General features: G+C 46.6%; 1 protein-coding gene across 6 annotated transcripts in view; it reads left to right on the top strand.

The window, feature by feature from the left end:
* The window catches only part of ABCF1 (ATP binding cassette subfamily F member 1), a 37,888-nt gene extending 17,376 nt beyond the window's left edge, over positions 1-20,512 (top strand). For 5 of the 6 annotated variants that reach the window (XM_083491457.1, XM_083491459.1, XM_083491458.1 and 2 more), the window contains exons 14-28: positions 219-319; positions 1,456-1,541; positions 2,550-2,689; positions 3,121-3,269; positions 4,741-4,824; positions 6,977-7,101; positions 9,838-9,950; positions 10,421-10,592; positions 12,454-12,528; positions 12,925-12,995; positions 14,480-14,512; positions 15,913-16,081; positions 16,512-16,576; positions 17,891-17,963; positions 20,010-20,512. In XM_083491457.1, the coding sequence (XP_083347583.1) occupies positions 219-319; positions 1,456-1,541; positions 2,550-2,689; positions 3,121-3,269; positions 4,741-4,824; positions 6,977-7,101; positions 9,838-9,950; positions 10,421-10,592; positions 12,454-12,528; positions 12,925-12,995; positions 14,480-14,512; positions 15,913-16,081; positions 16,512-16,576; positions 17,891-17,963; positions 20,010-20,176 (1,623 nt within the window). In that variant the 3' untranslated portion in view covers positions 20,177-20,512. Of the gene's footprint in view, positions 1-218; positions 320-1,455; positions 1,542-2,549; positions 2,690-3,120; positions 3,270-4,740; positions 4,825-6,976; positions 7,102-9,837; positions 9,951-10,420; positions 10,593-12,453; positions 12,529-12,924; positions 13,589-13,749; positions 14,513-15,912; positions 16,082-16,511; positions 16,577-17,890; positions 17,964-20,009 lie in introns of those variants that run through there. The other variant, XR_014522940.1, reaches the window with a different exon arrangement.
* Positions 20,513-22,480: the final 1,968 nt, after the last annotated feature.

Below are 22,480 nucleotides of genomic sequence, written 5' to 3'. Positions count from 1 at the left end.
GACTTCCCACCACTCCCTCCCTGGGTTCTACTATCAACCTTTTTCAACTGCATATTATTTCATAATCCATAATTTGTATCTGTCCCTATTATCCATGTTATTTCCTATGTTACAAGTGTTATTAAAATCCTGCTAATGTTTTTTATCTGCTTACAGTGGTCTCCTAAATAAATTATAATAAAATGGACCTCTCTGATTTCCTTTACCTTCTATTTCAGCTGGAGAAATTTAGCATCTCGGCTCACGGCAAAGAGTTGTTTGTCAACGCAGATCTATATATTGTGGCCGGGCGCCGATACGGCCTGGTGGGGCCTAATGGGTAGGTGTCTGTTATGAGGTGAATCTCCAGTGTTTTCTTTGCTTACCCCAGTGGATGATGAAACACACTATCTCTTTAATTCACAAAACTATAAGCAACTTGGGCCCCAAAGTACCTTATGAGCTCACTGCCTGATTCCTAATAATAATAATAATAATAATAATAATTTATATGCTCCACCTCGGTTGCTGTGCGGTCTTTAGTTCCCCCTAAGGTTCGTCAGGCCTTTACTGTGGCAGGTCCTGCCCTATGGAACTCCTTGCCAGTAGAGGTTTCCCAGGAGTCACCCCTGCTCGATTTCAGAGGCCTTTCAAAAACCGTATTAGTTAGACAGGCCTGTTGAACCTAAATGATGTTTAAAAATTGTTTTGCCTTGCATTTGTTTAGGTTGTGTGTCGCCTTGTGATATTTTACATGGAAGTGTGGTCCGCAAATATTTGAACTAAATCTCCAGTGACCACAGGCATGATGCTGCAGAGAGTAATTTGCGGGGGGTGGGGGGGAGGCCTGAGGCGGGAATGTAACAAAACTTTGTCTAAAGTTCCTTTCCCAGCCCAGCAGCTTCCTTATTGGCCTTCCCTCCTCTCTGGACCACACAGGTGGTATTATTTCAGTGGTCTTGGTCCCATTTACATGTGCAAAAACATATTAAGGAAGTACTCCTGTCCTCAATCCCTCGGGCACATGCCAATTAAAAAATGGCTGCTCCCATTTTGAATCGACATGTTCCTTTATAAATTTATTACAGTGGTACCTTGGGTTACAAACGCTTCAGGTTACAGACTCCGTTAACCCAAAAATAGTACCTTGGGTTAAGAACTTTACCTCAGGATGAGAACAGAAATCACACAGCCGCAGTGGGAGGCCCCATTAGCTAAAGTGGTACCTCAGGTTAAGAATGGTTTCAGGTTAAGAACGGACCTCCGGAATGAATTAAGTTTGTAACCAGAGGTACCACTGTATAGGAGTGCTTTTTTAAAAAAATGTCCTTGTGGCGTTTTATGGAACGTTAAATTTCTGTTGGTATGTTTGCAGCTTTCTTTTTGAGCACTTTATCTGTAGCTCTTGTTTTGTCTATGGTTGCTTTTGCTTAAGGAGAGCACCAATATTCCAATCCTCTCCCCCTCTCCCTCCAGGAAAGGCAAAACCACCTTGCTGAAACATATTGCCAACCGGGCCTTGAGCATTCCTCCCAATATTGATGTCCTGCTCTGTGAACAAGGTAAAGGAAGAAGCGCTCCTCCCCTCTGCAGAAGCAGCCCATTCACTGTCCCACCTAGCCAGGTGGTCCCTCTTATTAAGAACAGAGAAAGCTGCCGTCTTATTATTATTATTTTATTGATAGATAGTTTGATTGGATTTATATACCGCCTATACCCGCAGGTCTCAGGACGGTTCACGGAACTGACTCAAACCACCAGCTCATTTCAGTACTGCCTGTGCCGATGGGGAGAAGCTCTCCAGGGGTTCAGCAGAGTGTCTCTCTTAGCCCCAGCTAGATATTACTGGGGACTTCTGAGCCAGAGTCAGGAATAGGTCAGCCATAAAACACCCAGTGTCAGTGAAGAAACCAAATCAGTTCAGCCTTAGTGAGCCCAGCAGGGTCTTGCCCCAATCAGGTAGTTGCAAAGACTGAAGGTCTCTGCCCTTCTCTAAGATGGGCCCTCCTTCCGTACTTCCTTCCGCAGCAGCCAAAGGCTCCTTTGTTTTGTCTGTCTCTGCTGCACCCGCTTCATTTCTCTGCATGTTCTGGGAAACCAGAGGGGAGTGGAGCTGGTTGCAGCAGGAGGGGGAGACTCTCTGCTTCTTCAGCAGCCAGATCTCTGCCTCTTCACCCCTGCTCTGATTCTAGACTGCTCTCTGCCACAGCCTCTTCCTGCTCACTAAACCTTGTTGCCTCTTCAGCTTCCGACATCATCTCCAAGTCTGCTCCTCCTCCTCCCTCTGGTCGCTTAGCTTTGTTCCACCACCAGTCCCTGGGCTCTCAGCCTTCTTCCCCTGTGGGTTCCTTTGTGGGTTCCCCAGTCCATAACATCTGCATGCAAACCAGATGCTCAGCCACTGATCTTAGAGCCCTGCCCCCTCTCCATTCAGTAGCACAATATGAGTGTTTTGGCTGCAGAGATTTTCTTTTTAAAAAATAATAATTTGGTGCTGGCTTTGATCAATCCTTGGCCGTGGGGCTTAAGCAGCAGAGTCTTCACGGTGGTGTCCTCCTTTATCTTAACAGAGGTGGTTGCGGATGAGACCCCCGCAGTGCAGGCTGTGCTCAAGGCCGACACCAAGCGGCTGAAGTTGCTGGAGGAGGAGAAGCGCCTGCAGGCGCTGCTGGAGAAAGGGGACGACGGGGCTGCAGAACGGCTGGAGAAGGTACTTGTGGAGCGTTCCCTGTCCTGTGACTGCGGGGCAGTACAAAACTGGGTTACCCAGGCGGGAGTATTTTGCACAAGGAGTTCTCTGATCTGGAATGGCTGGCATCACTCAAAATGTGTCCTTAGATACATTTGCAGAACTGCAAAAATGTTTTTAAAGCTGTATTTCAATCAATTGTTTCAATCAAATATTTGGTGCTAGCCACCCCGAGCCCGGTCTTGGCTGGGGAGGGCGGGGTATAAATTATTATTATTATTATTATTATCATCATCATCATCATCTTACAAAAGCCAGCAAAGCAAATTAAATATTTCTCCTGTGGGGTGAGAAAAAAAGGAAGGGACATGTTCACACTCAATTTCTGGTTGTTAGCCTGTTCCCTTTTGTTGATCTCTGCTCACACCATCTATTTCCTCCCCTTTCCCCAGGTCTATGAGGAATTGCGGGCCACAGGAGCCGCAGCAGCTGAGGCAAAAGCCCGGAGAATCCTGGCAGGTTTGGGCTTCAACCCTGAGATGCAGAACCGGCAGACCAAGAAGTTCTCCGGAGGCTGGCGGATGAGAGTGTCCCTGGCCAGGTAATTGTCAGGTGGGGAGAGGTGGAGAAATGGGAGCATCAGCATGACGTATCCTTGAAGTTAATTCCTTTTCGTTTGTTGCCCCATAGCCAATATTCTCTGGGTAACGGAACAGTTTTAATTGGAAATCCAATACAACATCATTCAAATTGCGGCACGGAAGTCAAATAAAGCAAGGAGTGAAAGGTCACAGGTGCTAGCTTGTGATGAGTGGTTGTCAACTAAGTTTTCCTCAAAGTAGACGTTAATGGACCTAACCCAGTCATGTCTGCTAATTGCACTGTGTCTCCTATGAGTGTACACCTCGGTGGTATACCACTCATTTTCTCTTGTCACGAGTGGCTTTAGGATAAGGAAGTCCGCCGCAGCCACATTCTGCCTCAAAAGCACTCTGTCTTGCACCACACAATGTAGATCAGGGATTGTCATGGGAGCCAACAAAGCACATTTTGGAATTTTGAGAAAGTGCCGTGGACACCAGACACAAAATGGCTGCCTTGGAGGTGTGATGTAACACAAAATGGCTGCCACTTTTAAAAGAGCTGAAAATGAGACAGGAGCGCAAGGCGTGCCCCCCCTTCCTGTCACCTATATCATAAGCCACCGCCACTCTCACCCACAAAGAGATGTTTTATTTGCACCTCTCCTCTGTTCAGAACTGATCAGGCGGCCAGTGTCCACTCCTAGTCGCCAATGAAATGTGGGCCTGTTTAAGGAAAGGCCAAGCCAGTTTATGCAAACAGGAACTGAGCACGAAGAGCAAATGGCCTCTGTTGCTTGTGTGTTGTTGTTGTTTAGTCATGTCTGACTCTTCGTGACCCCATGGACCAGAGCACGCCAGGCACTCCTGTCTTCCACTGCCTCCCACAGTTTGGTCAAACTCATGCTGGTGGCTTCGAGAACACTATCCAACCATCTCGTCCTCTGCCGTCCCCTTCTCCTTGTGCCCTCCATCTTTCCCAGCATCAGGGTCTTTTCCAGGGAGTCTTCTCTTCTCACGAGGTGGCCAATGTATTGGAGCCTCAGCTTCAGGATCTGTCCTTCCAGTGAGCACTCAGGGCTGATTTCCTTGAGAATGGAGAGGTTTGATCTTCTTGCAGTCCATGGGACTCTCAAGAGTCTCCTCCAGCACCATAATTCAAAAGCATCAATTCTTCGGCGATCAGCCTTCTTTATGGTCCAGCTCTCACTTCCATACATCACTACTGGGAAAACCATAGCTTTAACTATACGGACCTTTGTTGGCAAAGTGATATCTCTGCTTTTTAAGATGCTGTCTGTTGCTTGTGCAGGAACAGTCAAACCGTCTTGCTCAGTATTGTCTACTCTGACAGCATCAGCTCTCCAGAGTTTCAGGCACAGTTTTCTCCCTGCCCCATTTGGAGATGCTGGGGGATCTTTGGCCTTCAAAGTAGATGCTCTGCCACCAAGCTTTGACCCTTTGTCATTGCTAACCGTTCTCTCCTTTCAGAGCGCTGTTTATGGAGCCCACGCTGCTGATGCTCGATGAGCCCACCAACCACTTGGATCTCAACGCCGTCATCTGGCTTAACAAGTAAGTTGCTGCCTCCGTGCGTTTGGGGGCATAACAGCTCGGCAGCTGGGGGGGGTGGGTACCTGCTTTCCAGTGAAGGGTGGGCAAAGCAGTTTTGGTGCTAGCCTTTTTTTCTTTACCTTAATATCATTCATTTCCACCCTCCTACTTGCCCGATGGACACCACCCTCTGGACGATTTGCAATAAAAGTTTAAAAACCACCAGCGTCAACCAAGGAAAACCAACCACGCTGTGCATTGTTTATGACACGCAGACACAGGCCCTAGTGGGAAATAATAAGATGCACGTGAGCTTTAGTTACTGATTTATTGAATTTACATCAGTGGCGTAGCGTGGGGGGTGCAGGGGGGGCTGGCCGCACCGGGCGCAACATCTGGGGGTGCGCGCGCTCGCACTCGCAGCTCTCTGCCCCTACCTGGCTCACTCACTCTCTCTCACTGCAGTGCTGGCTGTGCGAATCCGAGCCGCTGGGTCGCCGCCCACTGTGGAGGGGGTGGGTGCCAGGCGTGCGGTGCGGAGAGAGAGAGCGAGGGACTATCTGGGGGAGGGACAGTGCAGCGGCCGCCCAGCGCAACGCTGAGCGCGGGAGAGAACCACACCAGACCAGACCAGGCAGCAGCAAGAAGAAGCTGGCAGCGGCGGCAGGTATGGGGTTAGGGGGCGCAAATTACTTGCCTTGCCCCGGGTGCTGACAACCCACGCTACGCTGCTGATTTACATCTCACCCTTCTTCCCCAAAGAGCCCAGGGCTGAGAACAGATGCACAGTTTGCTGTGTTTGTAAAAACATTTTAAAACGGATTAAAATGTTCTAAAACAAAATTGCAATGAAAAACATCTAAAAGCACTTGAGATTAAAATATGTGTCTATGCGTTGATCTCGGGGCAGCCAGGAATAGTATTCTTCAACCACCAAATGCCTGGGCCAACAGGAATATTTTCAAATCCCTCAAAGTTAGTGATGGAGATGGGCACACCTGACTAGAGAAAGCATCATTGCTTCTGAATACCTGTTGCTGGAAACGACAGGAGGGGAGAGAGTCCTTATGCTCCTGTTCGACTCGCTGGTTTCCCAGAGGCATCTGGGTATCCACTGGGAGATGCTAGACTAGATGGGCCATTGGCCTGATCCAGCAGGCCGTGCTTACGAGGGCATTCAACAACCAGGGAGCCATCACTGAAAAGGCCCTGTTTTATTTTACACAGGTCAAAGGCTTTCCTTGGGGCAGAACTCTTCCCTCTCTGTTAATTTCTCAGCCCCTCCTAATTGCCACCTTACCTACATCCTTCTCCTTTTGCCTCTGTTTCTGATTTCAAAAGACGGCCTAACCCTGAACATCTGTACATAGTAACTGTTGTTGTTTGAATTTATATACCGCCCTACACCCAGAAGTCTCAGGGTGGTTCACAGAAAAGATTGACATAAAAACTACAATATAGATAATCAAAATAAAAACAACACCCCCCCTAAAAAAGAGCTACATTTTAAAAGAGTATAGGATGCCAATCAGATCAACCAAAGGCCTAGTTAAAAAGGAACGTTTTTGCCTGGCGCCTAAAGGTGTATAATGAAGGCACCAAGCGAACCTCCCTGGGGAGAGCATTCCACAGACGGGGAGCCACTGCAGAGAAGGCCCTGTTCTCGTGCTGCCACCCTCCAGACCCCTCGAGGAGGAGGCACACAAAGGAGGGGCTCAGAAGATGATCTCAGGGTCTGGGTAGGTTCATATGGAAAGAGGCGCTCTTTGAGGTATTGCGGTCCTGAGCTGCTTAAGGCTTTATAGGTCAAAACCAGCACTTTTAATTGGGCCTGGAAACTAACTGGTAGCCAGTGCAGTTGGACCAGGATCGGTGTAATATCCTCAAACCGTCTTCAGAGGCAGCCCTACATATAACGCATTGCAGTAATCTAACCTTGAGGTTAGCAGAGCATAGACAACAGTAGTTAGGCTATTTCTGTCCAGGTAGGGGCGTAGCTGGGCCAGCAGCTGATGGAAGGCGCTCTGGGCCGCTGCTTCCAAAGCAGGGTGGTTCCATTACAAGGAAAATGTACTCCCTATAATCTTTTTAAAAAGCATCTGGTGATGGGTTAAAACTGAAAACCAGTCCTCTCTCTTTCATTGTCTAACGGTTACTCCACACCCTCTTACAGCTACCTCCAAACATGGAAGAAGACCCTCCTTATTGTCTCTCACGACCAGGGTTTCCTGGACGACGTGTGTACGGATATCATCCATCTGGACATGCAGAAGCTTTTCTACTACCGGGGAAACTACAGTAAGTGCCCACAGAATCCTCCACATTGAAGGACTAGGCAGGTTTTTTTGTTGGGGGGGGCGCAATGCCGTTTCTAGGGTGCTGTTGTGTTTCTTTGCGGGGGGAGTTGAAGTGAAACATCAAGGAAAACTCATTCAATATCGGTCATAAGGTAACTTTGTAGAACTGAAGGCCCCCCCCAAAAAAATCTAGAAATCCGTCAAGTTAGAGAAATTGGATTTTGACTTCGGGCGTTTCAACTTCAAAATTCCTCGGAACTTGAAGGGTTTTAGACTTGTCGGGGCAGTCTTTTGACTGCGTGTTTTTGTGTTGTGTGGGTTGTTGTTGTTTTAAAGAGTGTAAAGTATCGAATTCTCTTAAAGGCCAGATTTCAAATACAGTTAGAATCAGAGGGTTGAATCTAGAAGTTGTGTGAATTGAACTGAGCTGAAGGGGTGCTCTCAGTGGAGAGGGCCTGATTTTCACCAAGTGCCCAGGCTGCTGTTACCTTTGTACATTTACGCCCTGTCTGAGTCTCTGGGATTGAGGTCTACTTCCAGTTCAGCGTGCGGTACTTCAGAAACTTAGAGGCCCGAAACACCCCTTCTGGGTGGAATGTTGTTAGACTGTGAAATCTCCTTACCCCAGAGCCATGTCTCCAGAGGCCTCCATTTGTTGCAGATACAACATAAGCTCCTTCCTTTGTTCAAGCCAGAGCAAGGACACAGATCTTGTGACTTGGGAGTGGAGTCGCATGACTGTAGCAAAATATTTCAGGGCTGCCTCTCAATTCCCACGCCTTCCACCACGGCAAGGGAAATGGACGTTTTCACACAGAATGTGGAATGCTGATGTTTGGCAAAACTCATTCTCCCTCTCTCTGTTCAATATGTTTTACCTCACGACTTAACTCTGCCAACATACGGCCATTTGCTGCAAAGTTCAGAACTGACTCCTTGGCAATTTCTTTCCCTTTTCTCTTCCTCCCTTTGCTCTGGCTTCTGATCAAATCAATTTAAATTCAAGGAAGGGGGAGAATGGGGAATAGCGGGACAGAAAAGTTCAGTTTTGCCACCAGAATAACTAAATAAATCTATGCAATGCTTGTCCGGTAATGAGGTGTCAGAATTTGAACTCCCTCCCCAACTCTAAGCAGAAGTGGCTCCATTCTCTCCCCCCCTTTAAATATGGGAGGAGAAATGGGGGGCACCCCTCTGGAAACATGAGGGCTCAGGATTAGGGATTCAGTAGATTGGGTGGAATCTTAAAACTCCGGGGCGTTTCAGCCTAACGTGTCTCCGGCATTTTTTTTTTTTTTTTTTTTGCTTTTTTTTGCCAATATGCAAGTGCTGAGATAGCAAGACAGCTTTATCAAATGTGCAAATGTATTTTCTAGGATTGAGCAACTGAAACCAGGTTGCTGCTGGTTTTGAGCCCTGGAGCAAAACAAGTCCCTTCTCAGCCACAAGCAGTGACTTGGATCGCATTGGAATCCACTTCCCATAGTCTAGGGGTATCTGCAAAACTAGATTTCCCCATGCCTGACTTTCCCAGGGTGCATTTCCAGGGAGATTTGAATCTCTGTCACCTGTCATTCAGAAGACAGGAGTGCCTGGCGTGCTCTGGTCCATGGGGTCACGAAGAGTCGGACACGACTAAACAACAAAACAACAGCTGTCATTCACAAACCTCTTCTTGGAAGATTTAGTCCATACGTCCTTATCACCCATAACAGCTAAAAGGGCAACTTCCTCATCTGGTAGCAATATACTTCTGATTAGCAAATACCGGTGCCTGCAAGTGTTGGGTGTTATGAAGTGTGTATGCCAGCCTGCAGTTCTCACTTGCAATCCTGACACCCTTTCCCCGCCCCCAGGAGATATTGCAACTAAGGTGGCTTAAACACGCACGCCTGGGTTCCTGCCATGGAGGCTTTTTCAGGGCCAAAATAGAACTTCCAGGCTCAGGCACTGTCTGCGATAGCAAAAATCTGGTCTCCGGGGAGTGCTTCATAACAGGGTGGAGAGCCTTTGCCTCAAGGTCTTTGCTGGCCACAGCCAGACTCCCAATTCAAGACCAAGATAGTTCAGATCTCCCCGAGACCAAGGTGAAGAGTTGGTGGAAGAAGATTGGGAAAAATTTAAAATTTATTTACAGAAACATTGCAAGATCCAGGAATGCTAGAAGGATGTTGGAATGAAGCAACGTGGTTTTAGCAGAAATGATATAAAAGATTAGGTAAAAATTGATTTTTTAAGTGGTGAAAGGAGAATGTAAAATTATAGTACACTAAGATAAATTATTAGGCTAAAAACCAAGCGGAAAGGATTTGCTGAAATATTTAATTGAACTAGAATACAAAAAAGGGAGGTGTGAGGAGGTCAGGGAAACAAGTAAAAGAGAGATAAGACATGGAAAGATGGAATTGTTTTTAATTGTTTATATTTTCTTGTATTTTGTATTTTCTGCGTTTCTTTTCTTTTTCTCTCCTTTCCTTTTTCTCTTTTTTTTGTAACTTCTTTGAAACTCTAATAAATATTTTTTTTTAAAAAAAAAGATAGTTCAGATCTCCAAGATGATGTTGAACTACAACTCCCATCATCCCTGGCTATTGGGTGCTGACCTGGTCTGATGAGAGTTGTTGTCCAACGACAGGAGAAGGCAGATCCAGGCTGATTGATCCAACCAACGCAGTTCTTAAGAGTTCTCTTCACCCCTCTGCATCTCTCTTCAACCCCCCACCCCACCCCACCCCAGTGACTTTCAAGAAGATGTATCAGCAGAAACAGAAGGAGCTTCTGAAACAGTACGAGAAACAAGAGAAGAAACTGAAAGACCTCAAGGCCGGAGGGAAGTCAACAAAGCAGGCAGTAGGTTTCCACTTTGTATTCTGTCCTGGGACCCACAAACCCGGGAGGGAACCCCCCCCCCCCAAAAAAGTTGCGCAGTTAGGTTCTTCTCTATGGGCTTCCTGGGAGCAGGGCGGTCCAAGGCGGCAGAGCTTTTCCATGAGTTAATCTGTGGAACTACACGCTGCAGTGTTCTTTACAGCGATTAAATAAGCACAACCTTTGGGATAAAATGGCACCCTTAGCCTTCTGCGTGGCCTCAGATATTAGGGCAGGACTTTTACTCCAGTGGTGGAAGTTGACAGGAGGGAGGTTGGTTCTAGTCTCAGTGACCCTTACTTCTGAAAAAAATGTACACAGTATTGCGCTTTTTAATTAAGGGTTTCTGTCTGCTGAGATTAAAAGAGCATAGCGGCCTAGATTGGGCCTGTCAAGAATGCTTGCCAATGGTCGGTGTCCCTGTTAACCTGTCTCTCTCCGGCCATCCCCAGGAAAAGCAGACCAAGGAGGCCCTGACCCGAAAGCAGCAGAAGTGCCGTAAGAAGAACCCGGATGAAGAGGCGAGCGAGGTGCCTGAGCTGCTGAAGCGGCCAAAGGAGTACACTGTTAAATTCACCTTTCCAAACCCGCCACCCCTCAGCCCACCCATTCTGGGCTTGCACGGTACGAGTCTTGCACGGTACCAGAGCAGCGCGTGGAAATGCCATTTACCTTCCCGGTGGAGCAGTACCTATTTATCTACCTGAATGGGGTAACCGTGCCCCTGAAGGACCAGGTGCGCAGCCTGGGAGTCATTTTGGACTCACAGCTGTCCATGGAGGCACAGGTTAAATCCGTGTCCAGGGCAGCTGTGTACCAGCTCCATCTGGTACGTAGGCTGAGACCCTATCTGCCCGCGGACTGCCTCGCCAGAGTGGTGCATGCTCTGGTTATCTCCCGCTTGGACTACTGCAATGCGCTCTACGTGGGGCTACCTTTGAAGGTGACCCGGAAACTACAACTAATCCAGAATGCAGCAGCCAGACTGGTGACTGGGAACAGCCGCCGAGACCATATAACACCGGTCTTGAAAGACCTACATTGGCTCCCAGTACGTTTCCGAGCACAATTCAAAGTGTTGGTGCTGACCTTTAAAGCCCTAAACGGCCTCGGTCCAGTATACCTGAAGGAGCGTCTCCACCTCCATCGTTCTACCCGGACACTGAGGTCCAGCACCGAGGGCCTTCTGGCGGTTCCCTCACTGCGAGAAGCCAAGTTACAGGGAACCAGGCAGAGGGCCTTCTCGGTAGTGGCGCCCTCCCTGTGGAACGCCCTCCCACCAGATGTCAAAGAGAACAACAACTACCAGACTTTTAGAAGACATCTGAAGGCAGCTCTGTTTAGGGAAGTTTTTAATGTTTGATGTATCATAGTATTTTAATATTCTTTTGGAAGCCGCCCAGAGTGGCTGGGGAAACCCAGACAGATGGGCGGGGTATAAATAATAAATTATTATTATTATTATTTATTATTATTATCTACTTGCACTTTGACGTGCTTTTGAACTGCTAGGTTGGCAGGAGCTGGGACTGAGCTCATCCCGTCGTGGGGATTCGAACCGCCAACCTTCCGATTGGCAAGCCCTAGGCTCAGTGGTTTAGACTACAGCGCCACCCGCGTCCCATTAGATAGATAGATAGATAAATAGATATATAGATATTAATATACTATTATTATTATTATTATTATTATTATTATTATTATTATTACTATTACTACTACTACTACTACTACTACTACTACTACAACAACAACAACAACAACAACAACAACAACAACAACAACATTTAAGAATAAGCTTTTACATGTGTCTCAAAATACTATGAAAACAGCTAAGTTCTCGTAACGAGTATTTTGCTTCCAGATACAGTGGTACCTTGGTTCTTGAACTTAATCAGTTCCAGGAGTCTGTTTGACTCCCGAAACCATTCGAAAACCAAGGTACGGCTTCCGATTGGCTGCAGGAGCTTCCTGCACTCAAGCGGAAGCTGTGTCGGATATTCAGCTTCCAAAAATCATTCACAAACCGGAACACTTCTCGGTTTGTGGCGTTTGGGAGCCTATTTGTTTGACAACTAAGCTGTTTGAGAACCAAGGTACCACTGTAATTTTAAGAGGCAATCATTGTAAATGATAGCTACAACAATATATAACAGCAATAGCACATAAGAACATACCTGAAATGGACTTGTACTATAACGAAAGCAAAACAGGCTTGCGTAGCTAGAACGAGCCACTAAGACCAAAAACATACATTTAGTTGTGAAGCTGCGTCTAAAAAGAAACACTGTTGTTGAGATCTCCAGATTCTATTTGGTTCCATTGCTTCTTCAAAACGAACTTTGAAATAATAATAGATTAATATATTTATTGAGAATAGCACGCACACACAAAATTTATTTCCATGGTTTCCTACAACAGGGTGACTACAGTTAGAGATATTGCCTTCCCTGTAGCCCACTCTCCTCCTTTTTCCCTCCTGTAGGTGTGGACTTCTGTTATGAGGGGCAGAAGCCTCTTTTCAAAAATTTGGACTTTGGGATTGACATGGAATCTCGAAGTAAGTGATTTTGGGGTCGGGGGCGGTGAATAAGTCCTTCTAAGAAACTTGTATGCCTTCATGTTTGCCTCTTGTTTACTGAACGAGAAATCCACCTCAGCATGCTGGCTACATGACGTCCTTTGAAACCGTCATAGTTCCTTCCAGATGTTGTTGGACTCCATCTCCCATCAGCCCAGTCCGTCACAGCTAAAGGTTGGGAGTCTAGCAACATCTGGAGCCACACTTGCTTATCCCCGTTTTAACGTCTTCCAGTGTTTTATTTTTGCCTGAGAGTTCCCTTCTCAAGTCTGTCTGCCTCAGCTCTTGAGAGCAGGCCACGGGGAGGATCTCCTGAAAGCATCTCCTGCCACGCAGCAATTTCAAAGTTGACTCTGCCTTTCTCTCTCCCCTCAGTCTGTATTGTGGGTCCCAACGGCGTCGGGAAAAGTACGCTGCTGTTGCTGTTAACGGGTAAATTGACGCCGGTAAGTGAGCCCTGCCCCTCTTCCCCCTTTTTGGTCTTCCTCGTTTTTTTTAATCATCCCGCTTTGTTCCTGAGATGGCCTCCCTTTTCTGCTTGTCTTCCCCCCACCACATGCCTTTGCTGATCCCGCCAGGAATGTGTGTCCCATTTCTGCTCAGGCAGCGAGAAGGGCTGCTCTAGGTGTGTCCTCAAATTAAGCCCCCTTGGTGCATGAATTGGGCCACACCATTGCTGGGGAGCAAGGGGTGAGCTGCAGGACCCATCTGTGGATGGCCACATGTGTTTATTTAGTAGACTCATATACCACTTTTTCACTATAGAATCCTTTAAGCGACATTTATAAAAGCGCTACAGGTACACCAAGGACCATGTGCTCACAAAACAACCGTCCCTGCTGAAACAGGAGCTGGCATCAGGGGTTCCTTCCTGCAGGGCAAGTGGTGTTTCTTGGCCCTGTGGTGGGAACAGGGCGGTCTGGCTGGAGCAGGCCCAGCTGTTGTCTATGCCTGCTCACCTCCTGTGAATCTGGGGCTTTCTGCAAGAGCATTTAACCTTAGGCTCTGCTTTGCAGCCAGCAAGCGCTCTCCTACCCAGGTTTGTAGGCCTAGACCTCAGGAGTTTAACTGCTGAGCAAATGTCTATCCCAAGAGCTGTCCAACCCAAAATGTTGCTCACCTCCTGTGAATCTGGGGCTTTCTGCAAGAGCATTTAACCTTAGGCTCTGCTTTGCAGCCAGCAAGCGCTCTCCTACCCAGGTTTGTAGGCCTAGACCTCAGGAGTTTAACTGCTGAGCAAATGTCTATCCCAAGAGCTGTCCAACCCAAAATGTTATTCAAAAGAACAGTAGGGGGTGTGTGTGTGTGTGTGTGTGTGTGTGTGTGTGTGTGTGTGTGTGTGTGTTTTGGTGGCCCATACGGGGACCAAAAGAACAGTAGGTGTTGGTCAAATCCAGGCAAACTCTTATCACTGCTGCTCAAATGTCCCTCTTGCACCTTAACCAGGCACAGAATCATTCCTTTCCATTTTGCACGATCTCAAAATAGCTGCCTTTTGATGGATGGGTGTGTGTGTGTGTGTGTGTTTTGGTTTCACAAGTTCATTCACAGAAAAATATTCTTGCAAATATTAAAATTTAACACAAATATTCTTTCGAATCCTAGGACTTCCCTCCTCCCCTCTGTGGTTTCATTAAAAACCGCTTCCAACTGCAGATTATAAGTCTATCCAGTTTACAGTCCACAATTATATCCAAAGTCTATGTATCATTGCAATAGTCCAATAGTTTCATCTGCCAGTCCGCCCTCATAGGTATCTTATCATCTTTCCAGCTCTGGGCAAGCGACATCCTTGCATCTGGCATTTTGGCCCTGCTGAATCTGATCTTTTCAAGCACTTCTTCTTTAATCTGGTTGTATCTCAGGGAAGGTCATTAGACCCTTGGACTACACTCTTAACTTGTTTTTGTTTCTGTTTTCATCCTTCCAGACAAGAGGGGAAATGAGGAAAAACCACAGGCTGGTAAGTACCCATGACAATACAGCAGAGAATGTGGAATGACATTTTGAGCGGGGTGGGGGGGGTGGTTCACATCTGGAATAGCAAAGCAAGCCTGTGACTCCAAATGGAAGGATCTTTGTCCTGCTGGAAGCTGGTTTGTTCCAAGAAACCATGAAAACAAATAGTTTATGTCTTCACTGATAAGACACATATGGTAGAGGGGCTTCCTATATTTGCTTTTAAGAAGCTGCTGGGAGGCAGAGGGTCCTGGGGTTGAATGTGAGAGGCCCTGGATTGATTTCTTTCTTTTATGGTGGCTATTACATTTCTTCCCCACCTCTCCTCCAAGACGCTCATGGGTGTTGGGATTTCATTCTCTCATTGCTGGATCATGTGATCCTTATTTACATTCCATACTGCTGGAAGTGTATGGAACACACACTGAACGTCTGTTCTTTGTGCTTTAGTTTTCTGCTCTTTGTTCTCTGCTCTCGGACAGAGAAGACATGTGAGACGCTGTTCACACTAGCCATCTTTGTTGTTTTGATTTGCTGTAAATAAAGAAGCTTCCGTGATGCCACATACCCTACGCAGCCTCACTTCTTGCTGAAACTCTGCTATAGGGTGCCCACAGGTCCACTGGATGTGGGTCGCAGTTCTTCTGCGTACAGGGGACGTATGCATAATGGATGCATGTCTCTAAGAGTGGTCTGCTGAAAAATCAGTGCAGAGCAATGGGATCTCTAATAGTAATAATAATAATAATAATAATTTTTATTTATTTATATCCCGCCCTCCCCAGCCGAAGCCGGGCTCAGAGCGGCTAACAACAAGTAAAAATAGCACAGTGTACATAAAATCACACAGTCAATTAATTAAAATACATTCTAAAATCAATTCAGAATCAAATTAATGGCAACCATTGGGCTAGAGCTCTATGAGGATTACAGAAGGAGAGAGGGGGTCAGACTGTGCCTTGGCAAAAGGCCTGGTGGAACAGCTCCGTCTTGCAGGCCCTGCGGAAAGATGTCAAGTCCCTCTTCTCTGTCCAGAGGTGCCAGGAACATATGGCTGAGCTCACACAGCACCTCAGTGTGGCACCCTTTTAAACTGGTTAAGGGAGTGGAGGGGGGTAATAGTAGTAGTAGTAGTAATAATAATAATTAATAATAATAATATTTATACCCTGCCCATCTGGCTGGGTGGCTCGCAACAGAATATAAAAAACACATAAAAACATAAGTTTTTTTTAAAAAAAAACTTCCCTAAACAGGGCTGCCTTCAGGTGTCTTCTAAACGTCAGATAGTTGTTTATTTCCTTGACATCGGATGGGAGGGTGTTCGACAGGGCATGCGCCACAACCGGACTGGTGACATTTCCTTTCGCAGGATGAAAGACCTGTCCTTTTTTCTCCTGGCAGAAAATCGGGTTCTTCAACCAGCAGTATGCCGACCAGCTGAATATGCAGGAAACGGCGACAGAGTACCTGCAGCGCAACTTCAACCTGCCCTACCAGGATGCCCGCAAATGCCTGGGGCGGTTTGGCCTGGAGAGCCACGCCCATACCATCCAGATCTGCAAGCTCTCTGGTATATAAAGTAATAATATAGTGGTACCTCGGGTGACAAACACTTCGGGTTACAGACTCCGCTAACCCGGAAGTAGTACCTTGGGTTGAGAACTTTACCTCAAGATGAGAATGAAAATCATGCGGTGGCGGCGGGAGGCCCCATTAGCTAAAGTGGTGCTTCAGGTTAAGAACAGTTTCAGGTTAAGAACAGACCTCCGGAACGAGTTAAGTTTGTAACCTGAGGTACCATAATAATAATAATAATAATAATAATAATAATAATAATAATAATAATAATTTTATTGCTCCTGTGCTCTAATCCTGCTTGCACACTTCCCTGGCTCCTGTGAGAACAGGGTGTTGGACAAGATGGGCTCTTCTTGGGTTCCTATGCATAGAGGGGGCATCTCACATTCATTGTCTCTCTTCTGTTTTGTACTTCCTTCTAGGGGGACAGAAAGCCCGCGTGGTCTTTGCCGAACTTGCTTGTAGGGAACCAGATGTCCTCATTTTGGTGAGTCCCACACATAACTCCTTGAAGAGGAGGGGCGGCGTATGGGATATATCTTGTAAGATTGTGATCGTTATCTCATTACTACAAAATAGCAATAAATTTGAACCTAATCAATTTTGGAGCACTGGGATTGTTCCCCGAGGAATTGCGCTTACCTTACCGCCAGCAGCAGGGACGCAGGTGGCGCTGTGGGTTAAACCACAGAGCCTAGGATTTGCCGATCAGTAGGTTGGCGGTTCGAATCCCCGCGACAGGGTGAGCTCCCGTTGCTCGGTCCTTGCTCCTGCCAACCTAGCAGTTCGAAAGCACCTCAAAGTGCAAGTAGATCAATAGGTACCGCTCTGGTGGGAAGGTTAACGGCGTTTCCGTGCGCTGCTCTGGTTCGCCAGAAGTGGCTTAGTCATGCTGGTCACATGACGCGGAAGCTGTATGCCGGCTCCCTTGGCCAAGAAAGCGAGATGAGCGGTCACGACTAGACCTAATGGTTAGGGATCCCTTTACCGCCAGCAAAGTGTATTGGAGCGGTCCCAGACTGTTGGATCTTTTAAGCAGAGAGGCCTACAATAAGGGCCTGCCTGCCTGCCTCTCTCTCTCTCTCTCTCTCTCTCTCTCTCTCTCTCTCTCTCTCTCCCCCCTTCCTTCCTTTCCTTTCCTTTCCTTTCCTTTCCTTTCCTTTCCTTTCCTTTCCTTTCCTTTCCTTTCCTTTCCTTTCCTTTCCTTTCTTTCCCTGTCTCTTAATGAAAGGATGGTAATCCTTGGTGCACCTTCTTACAATTCTGTTGCTCTTTTCTTCACAACCCCATTCAGCCACCCTCTGATTCAGATCCTGAGCTAACCTTAAAGGTCCTAAAAGCACCTTCCCGAGTCTGCATTGGCTTCCGGTTGCTAATGCTTGGAAACCCAGCCAGGCTGCTTTCTGAAATCTGCTCAGTACAGTGGTACCTCTGGTTATGTACTTAATTCGTTCCGGAGGTCCGTTCTTAAACTGAAACTGTTCTTAACCTGAAGCACCACTTTAGCTAATGGGGCCTCCTGCTGCCGCCGCACCACCGCTGCACGATTTCTCTTCTCATGCTGAAGCAAAGTTCTTAACCCGAAGTACTATTTCTGGGTTAGCGGAGTCTGTAACCTGAAGCGTATGTAACCTGAGGTACCACTGTACTACAAAGATTTCTGCTGCTGCAGAACCTGGGAGCTGAATCATCCTTCTTAAAGCCCAACCCACCACCACTGTAGAGCAATGCAAATCCAGGAGACTGTCCCCAACCCCATGTACTTCATCCTCTTTTTGTGACTTTCTTGCCCCCCCCCCAGGATGAACCGACGAATAACCTGGATATTGAGTCAATCGATGCCTTGGGCGATGCCATCAACGAGTATAAAGGGGGTGAGTGGAACATCTGGAGAGCACCGGGTTGGGGAAGGCCATTCTAAAGAGCATATGGATTATGTTTCCTACATTTCCTACATGCAGCGGTTTCACCCTCAAAGCCCTAGTGATGAAGTAGACCTCACACACAAGATTTTGAAGATGACTCTTCACCTGCAGGATGGCAAATATTAACAAGCAGTATTATATATGCATATTAAGTCCAATACAATGTGTTTCTCTCTCCCTTGAGCCCAAGAGAGGGTCTTCTTGCTTCTTGCTTTCAAAACTCCTTTATAGCAGTGCGTAAGTTAGCAGTCCATAGCTTGTCTGTCCTCACAAACTCCTCCAGATATAGCGTCTGCTTGAAATTTCCATATTCAGTGAAACAGCCAGCCACCCACCAGCTCCAACCCTTCCTGTCTAACAGACACACACACACACACACACACACTTTTAAAGGGAGTTAACAAATTGACACAGCAATGATTCCATGTTTTTTTTTTGTGGTTTATTTATTTATTTATGTTTTATACATTTATTTGCATTTCATACATTCTTCCTTTTTTGACAAAGTAATAATCATAAATGAATAAGAATTAAACTGTGCACCCCACCACCGAGACCATTCCATTGTAACTATCCAACCTCTCAAAATGTCAACACCTCTAGCGATGGTTTGACCCCTTTCCGTTTTAACAGTACAATTTCTGCAAACAACCCTCCTTATCTCCTCAAAATCATTTCTCCTGCATATTCCCCGTCTCACCTTAATGGCACATGTTAATTTATCGTTAATAGCTATATCCCACACCTCTTTATACCATTCTTCCATTTTGTATTCGCCTTTCCCCTTCCACTTCCTAGCTCTAATAATTCTGGCAGCTGTCAATAAATTTGTGAGCAAGTCCTTCATAGGCTGCAAACCTTCCATCCCATTGTAAATTGATAATAATGCTACCCCTCGACTTTTGGTCAGCTTTAACACAGTGATTTCTGTTATTTCCTTAAACACCCTTTGCCAAAATAATTGTACGTATTTTCACCCCCACCACATGTGAACATGATTCTGCATTTCTGTGACCTTAATTGGAGTCACAAGATTTTGCGGCTGTTACATTACAATACTGTATTTTTCGTTCTATACGACGCACCAGACCACAAGACGCACCTAGTTTTTGGAGGAGGAAAACAAGAAAAAAAATATTCTGAATCTCAGAAGCCAGAACGGCAAGAGGGATTGCTGTGCAGTGAAAGCAGCAATCCCTCTTGCTGTTCTGGCTTCTGTGATAGCTGCACAGCCTGCATTCGCTCCATAAGACGCACACACATTTCCCCATACTTTTTAGGAGGGAAAAAGTGAGTCTTATAGAGCAAAAAATAAATACGGTACATTACATTACATTGGTTTTCTTTTCACCCTTACAATTCATTCTTAGTAAAATACATTTCCTAACAAATAACAGTACAAATACGGACATGCCCTGCTCGTGTTCCCAGCCACTACTTCTCTCTGGTAGCTCTTGAGACCAGAAGAGGCACATACCGTATTTTTCCGTGTATAAGACGCCCCCGTGTATAAATTTTTGTGGACTCAGATTTAAGAAAATTTGGGGGGAATGTCGAAAATCACTAACCCGACTGAGAAACGCGGGCAATCGCTCGTGTCGCAGAAGCCAACAGCAGCTGGCAATTGCACGCCCAATTGACACAGGGGCAGCCAATCCACAGCAGCCCTTGCCGCAGCAACCAATCACGTGCCCAATTACTGCAGCAGCAGCCAATCCAGCAGCCCTTGCCGTAGCCACCAATCACCCACCAAATCGCTGCTGACAAGCTCCTGCTCATGGCTGCAACTGATCACCAGTCTTCCCTATGCACTATCCGTATATAAGACAACCCCCGTTTTTTAACGTTATTTTAGAGTAAAACACCCTTGTCTTATACATGGAAAAGTGCGGTATATTGTCCTGTGGAAGGTTTTTTTTGTGGGGTTTTTTTTGCAGCAAGTGGGATTTTCTTAGAGCAGGATGCGCTAACTGTCCCGCCTCTTCCCCCTTCCAGCCGTGATCGTTGTGAGCCACGACGCCCGGCTTATCACAGAGACCAACTGCCACCTTTGGGTGGTGGAAGACCGCTCTGTCAACCAGATAGATGGCGACTTCGAAGATTACAAGCGTGAAGTGCTGGAGGCCTTGGGCGAGGTCCTGGTCAATCGGCCCCGGGAATGAGGATGAAAGAGGCGGGGCCTCTTTGGTATAGGCCCCGCCTCCCTTGGTTTTCCTAGCAGAAGCTCCTCCCTTTCCTTGAGAAGCCGGACTCTATTTATCTGACAGCTGAGGGAGGAAAGAGTGAGCATTTGGAAGGAGCTAACAACTCCATCTTACTCTTCCCTCTCCACCACCAGCAGGAAAGTTAAAAGTGTTTGAGGGGGTTGGAAGAGTGAGGGTGTGTCTCCCAGCGGCTTGTTGTCCCCACCCCCGAGGCTGGCATTTTGGTGTCATTTTTACAGATCTCCTCTCTCTTTTTCCTCCCACCGTACACTTAATAAATTAAAATGTGAAGGATGGTTTTGCCTGATGGGCTGCCTTTGTATTTATTTATTTATATAGATGTGTATATATTGTCGGGATCTCCGCTCGGCCAAGCTGATAAAGCTCATTTTCTTCCCCCGAGTCTTTCGGAATCACCTCCCGACGTGTTTAACGACCTGAGCCTTTGATAAGGCCTCAGGCACATTCTTCAGCAGAGTTTCCAGCACAGGAAAGAGACAAGAGGTTTGGGCTACATTGTAAAGTGTTTTATTTCTAAGCTACGCAGGCAGAAAAGACAGCCTCTCTCTATGAAAGCAGAGAGTAGCTGGAACAAAGGAAACCGGAAACCACTAACGTCACATCCCGTCTCCTTTCCTGTGAGACTTCCCAAAGCCTGGAAGGTCTCTGGAATGTAAACAGAGTCCTGTGACTCCAAGCAGTTGCACAGTGATAAGATCAGAAACTAACATATATGTCAGCACATTGAAAAACAAGCACTGAGATGGAAACACAATTGCACAGTTTACAACAATGTATCAGATAATGAGTCACTAAGATTATACAGTGGTGCCCCGCAAGACGAATGCCTCGGAAGATGGAACACCCGCTAGATGAAAGGGTTTTCCGTTTTTGAGCTGCTTCGCAAGACGAATTTCCCTATGGGCTTGCTTCGCAAGACGAAAACGTCTTGCGAGTGTTGCGATTTCCCCCCCGCTCCCCCCCTTTTTTCTAGGCCGGTAAGCTGCTAATAGCCTTTTAGCCGCTAAGCCTTTAATAGCTGCTAAGACGCTGGACCGCTAATAGCACTAATCCGCTAATAGGGTTGCTTCGCAAGACGAAAAAACCGCTAGATGAAGAGACTCGCGGAACGGATTAATTTCGTCTTGCGAGGCACCACTGTAATCCAGATTATCAATATCTCTGAATAAACAAGGAAGAAGGCAACATACCGTATTTTTCGCTCTATAACATGCACCCGACCATAACACGCACGTAGTTTTTAGAGGAGGAAAATCCGTAGGCATGCCACCCGTAGGCATTCCCTCCATAACACGCACAGACATTTCCCCTTACTTTCTAGGAGGAAAAAAGTGAGTGTTATGGTGCAAAAAATACGGTACTTCATACATTTAATACAGTTCATAGAAGATCCTACTCAGTATCTTTCCCCTGTTTATATACTTAGAATCATAGAATCATAGAGTTGGAATAGACCACAAGAGCCATCGAGTCCAACCCCCTGCCAAGCAGGAAACACCAGAGCACTCCTGACATATGGTTGTCAAGTCTCTGCTTAAAGACCTCCAAAGAAGGAGACTCCACCACACTCCTTGGCAGCAAATTCCACTGTCGAACAGCTCTTACTGTCAGGAAGTTCTTCCTAATGTTTAGGTGGAATCTTCTTTCTTGCAGTTTGGATCCATTGCTCCGTGTCCGCTTCTCTGGAGCAGCAGAAAACAACCTTTCTCCCTCCTCCATATGACATCCTTTTATATATTTGAACATGGCTATCATATCACCCCTTAACCACCTCTTCTCCAGGCTAAACATGCCCAGCTCCCTTAGCCGTTCCTCATAAGGCATCGTTTCCAGGCCTTTGACCATTTTGGTTACTTAAAATCTTTTGTTTAAGGAGAATCATATTCCTTAAACTGTGCAGAGTAGGAAGGGACCCTGGCGGTCATCTAGTCCGACCCCCTTCAGTACAGGAATATGCAGCTGTCCCATCGGGAATAGAACCTGAGACCTTGGTGTTATCAGCACCATGCTCTAGCCAACAGAGCTCTCTATGCAATTGCAAACAGGTTTAGGTTTTTTTTAATTCTGGAGAATAGAGAGTGAAAAGGTGGGAACAAGTTGGTTGAGCAAGGGGAAGGATGCAGGCAAGTGTTTCTCCACCATCACTGTCTCCTTTGAGGGGGAGGCCTCTAAGCAGTTTTAAAGTCCTGCTTCCTAGCACTAGAATTGCCAATGTGGTGCCCATGTGCCCGCAGCCCCCCC

Source organism: Podarcis liolepis (assembly GCF_965112155.1).
Source record: "Podarcis liolepis genome assembly, chromosome: 2".
In the NCBI taxonomy this organism is placed as follows: Eukaryota; Metazoa; Chordata; class Lepidosauria; order Squamata; family Lacertidae; genus Podarcis; species Podarcis liolepis.
The sequence above is the reverse complement of the archived record's forward strand: the minus strand, read 5'-3'. Positions and strand labels throughout refer to the sequence as shown.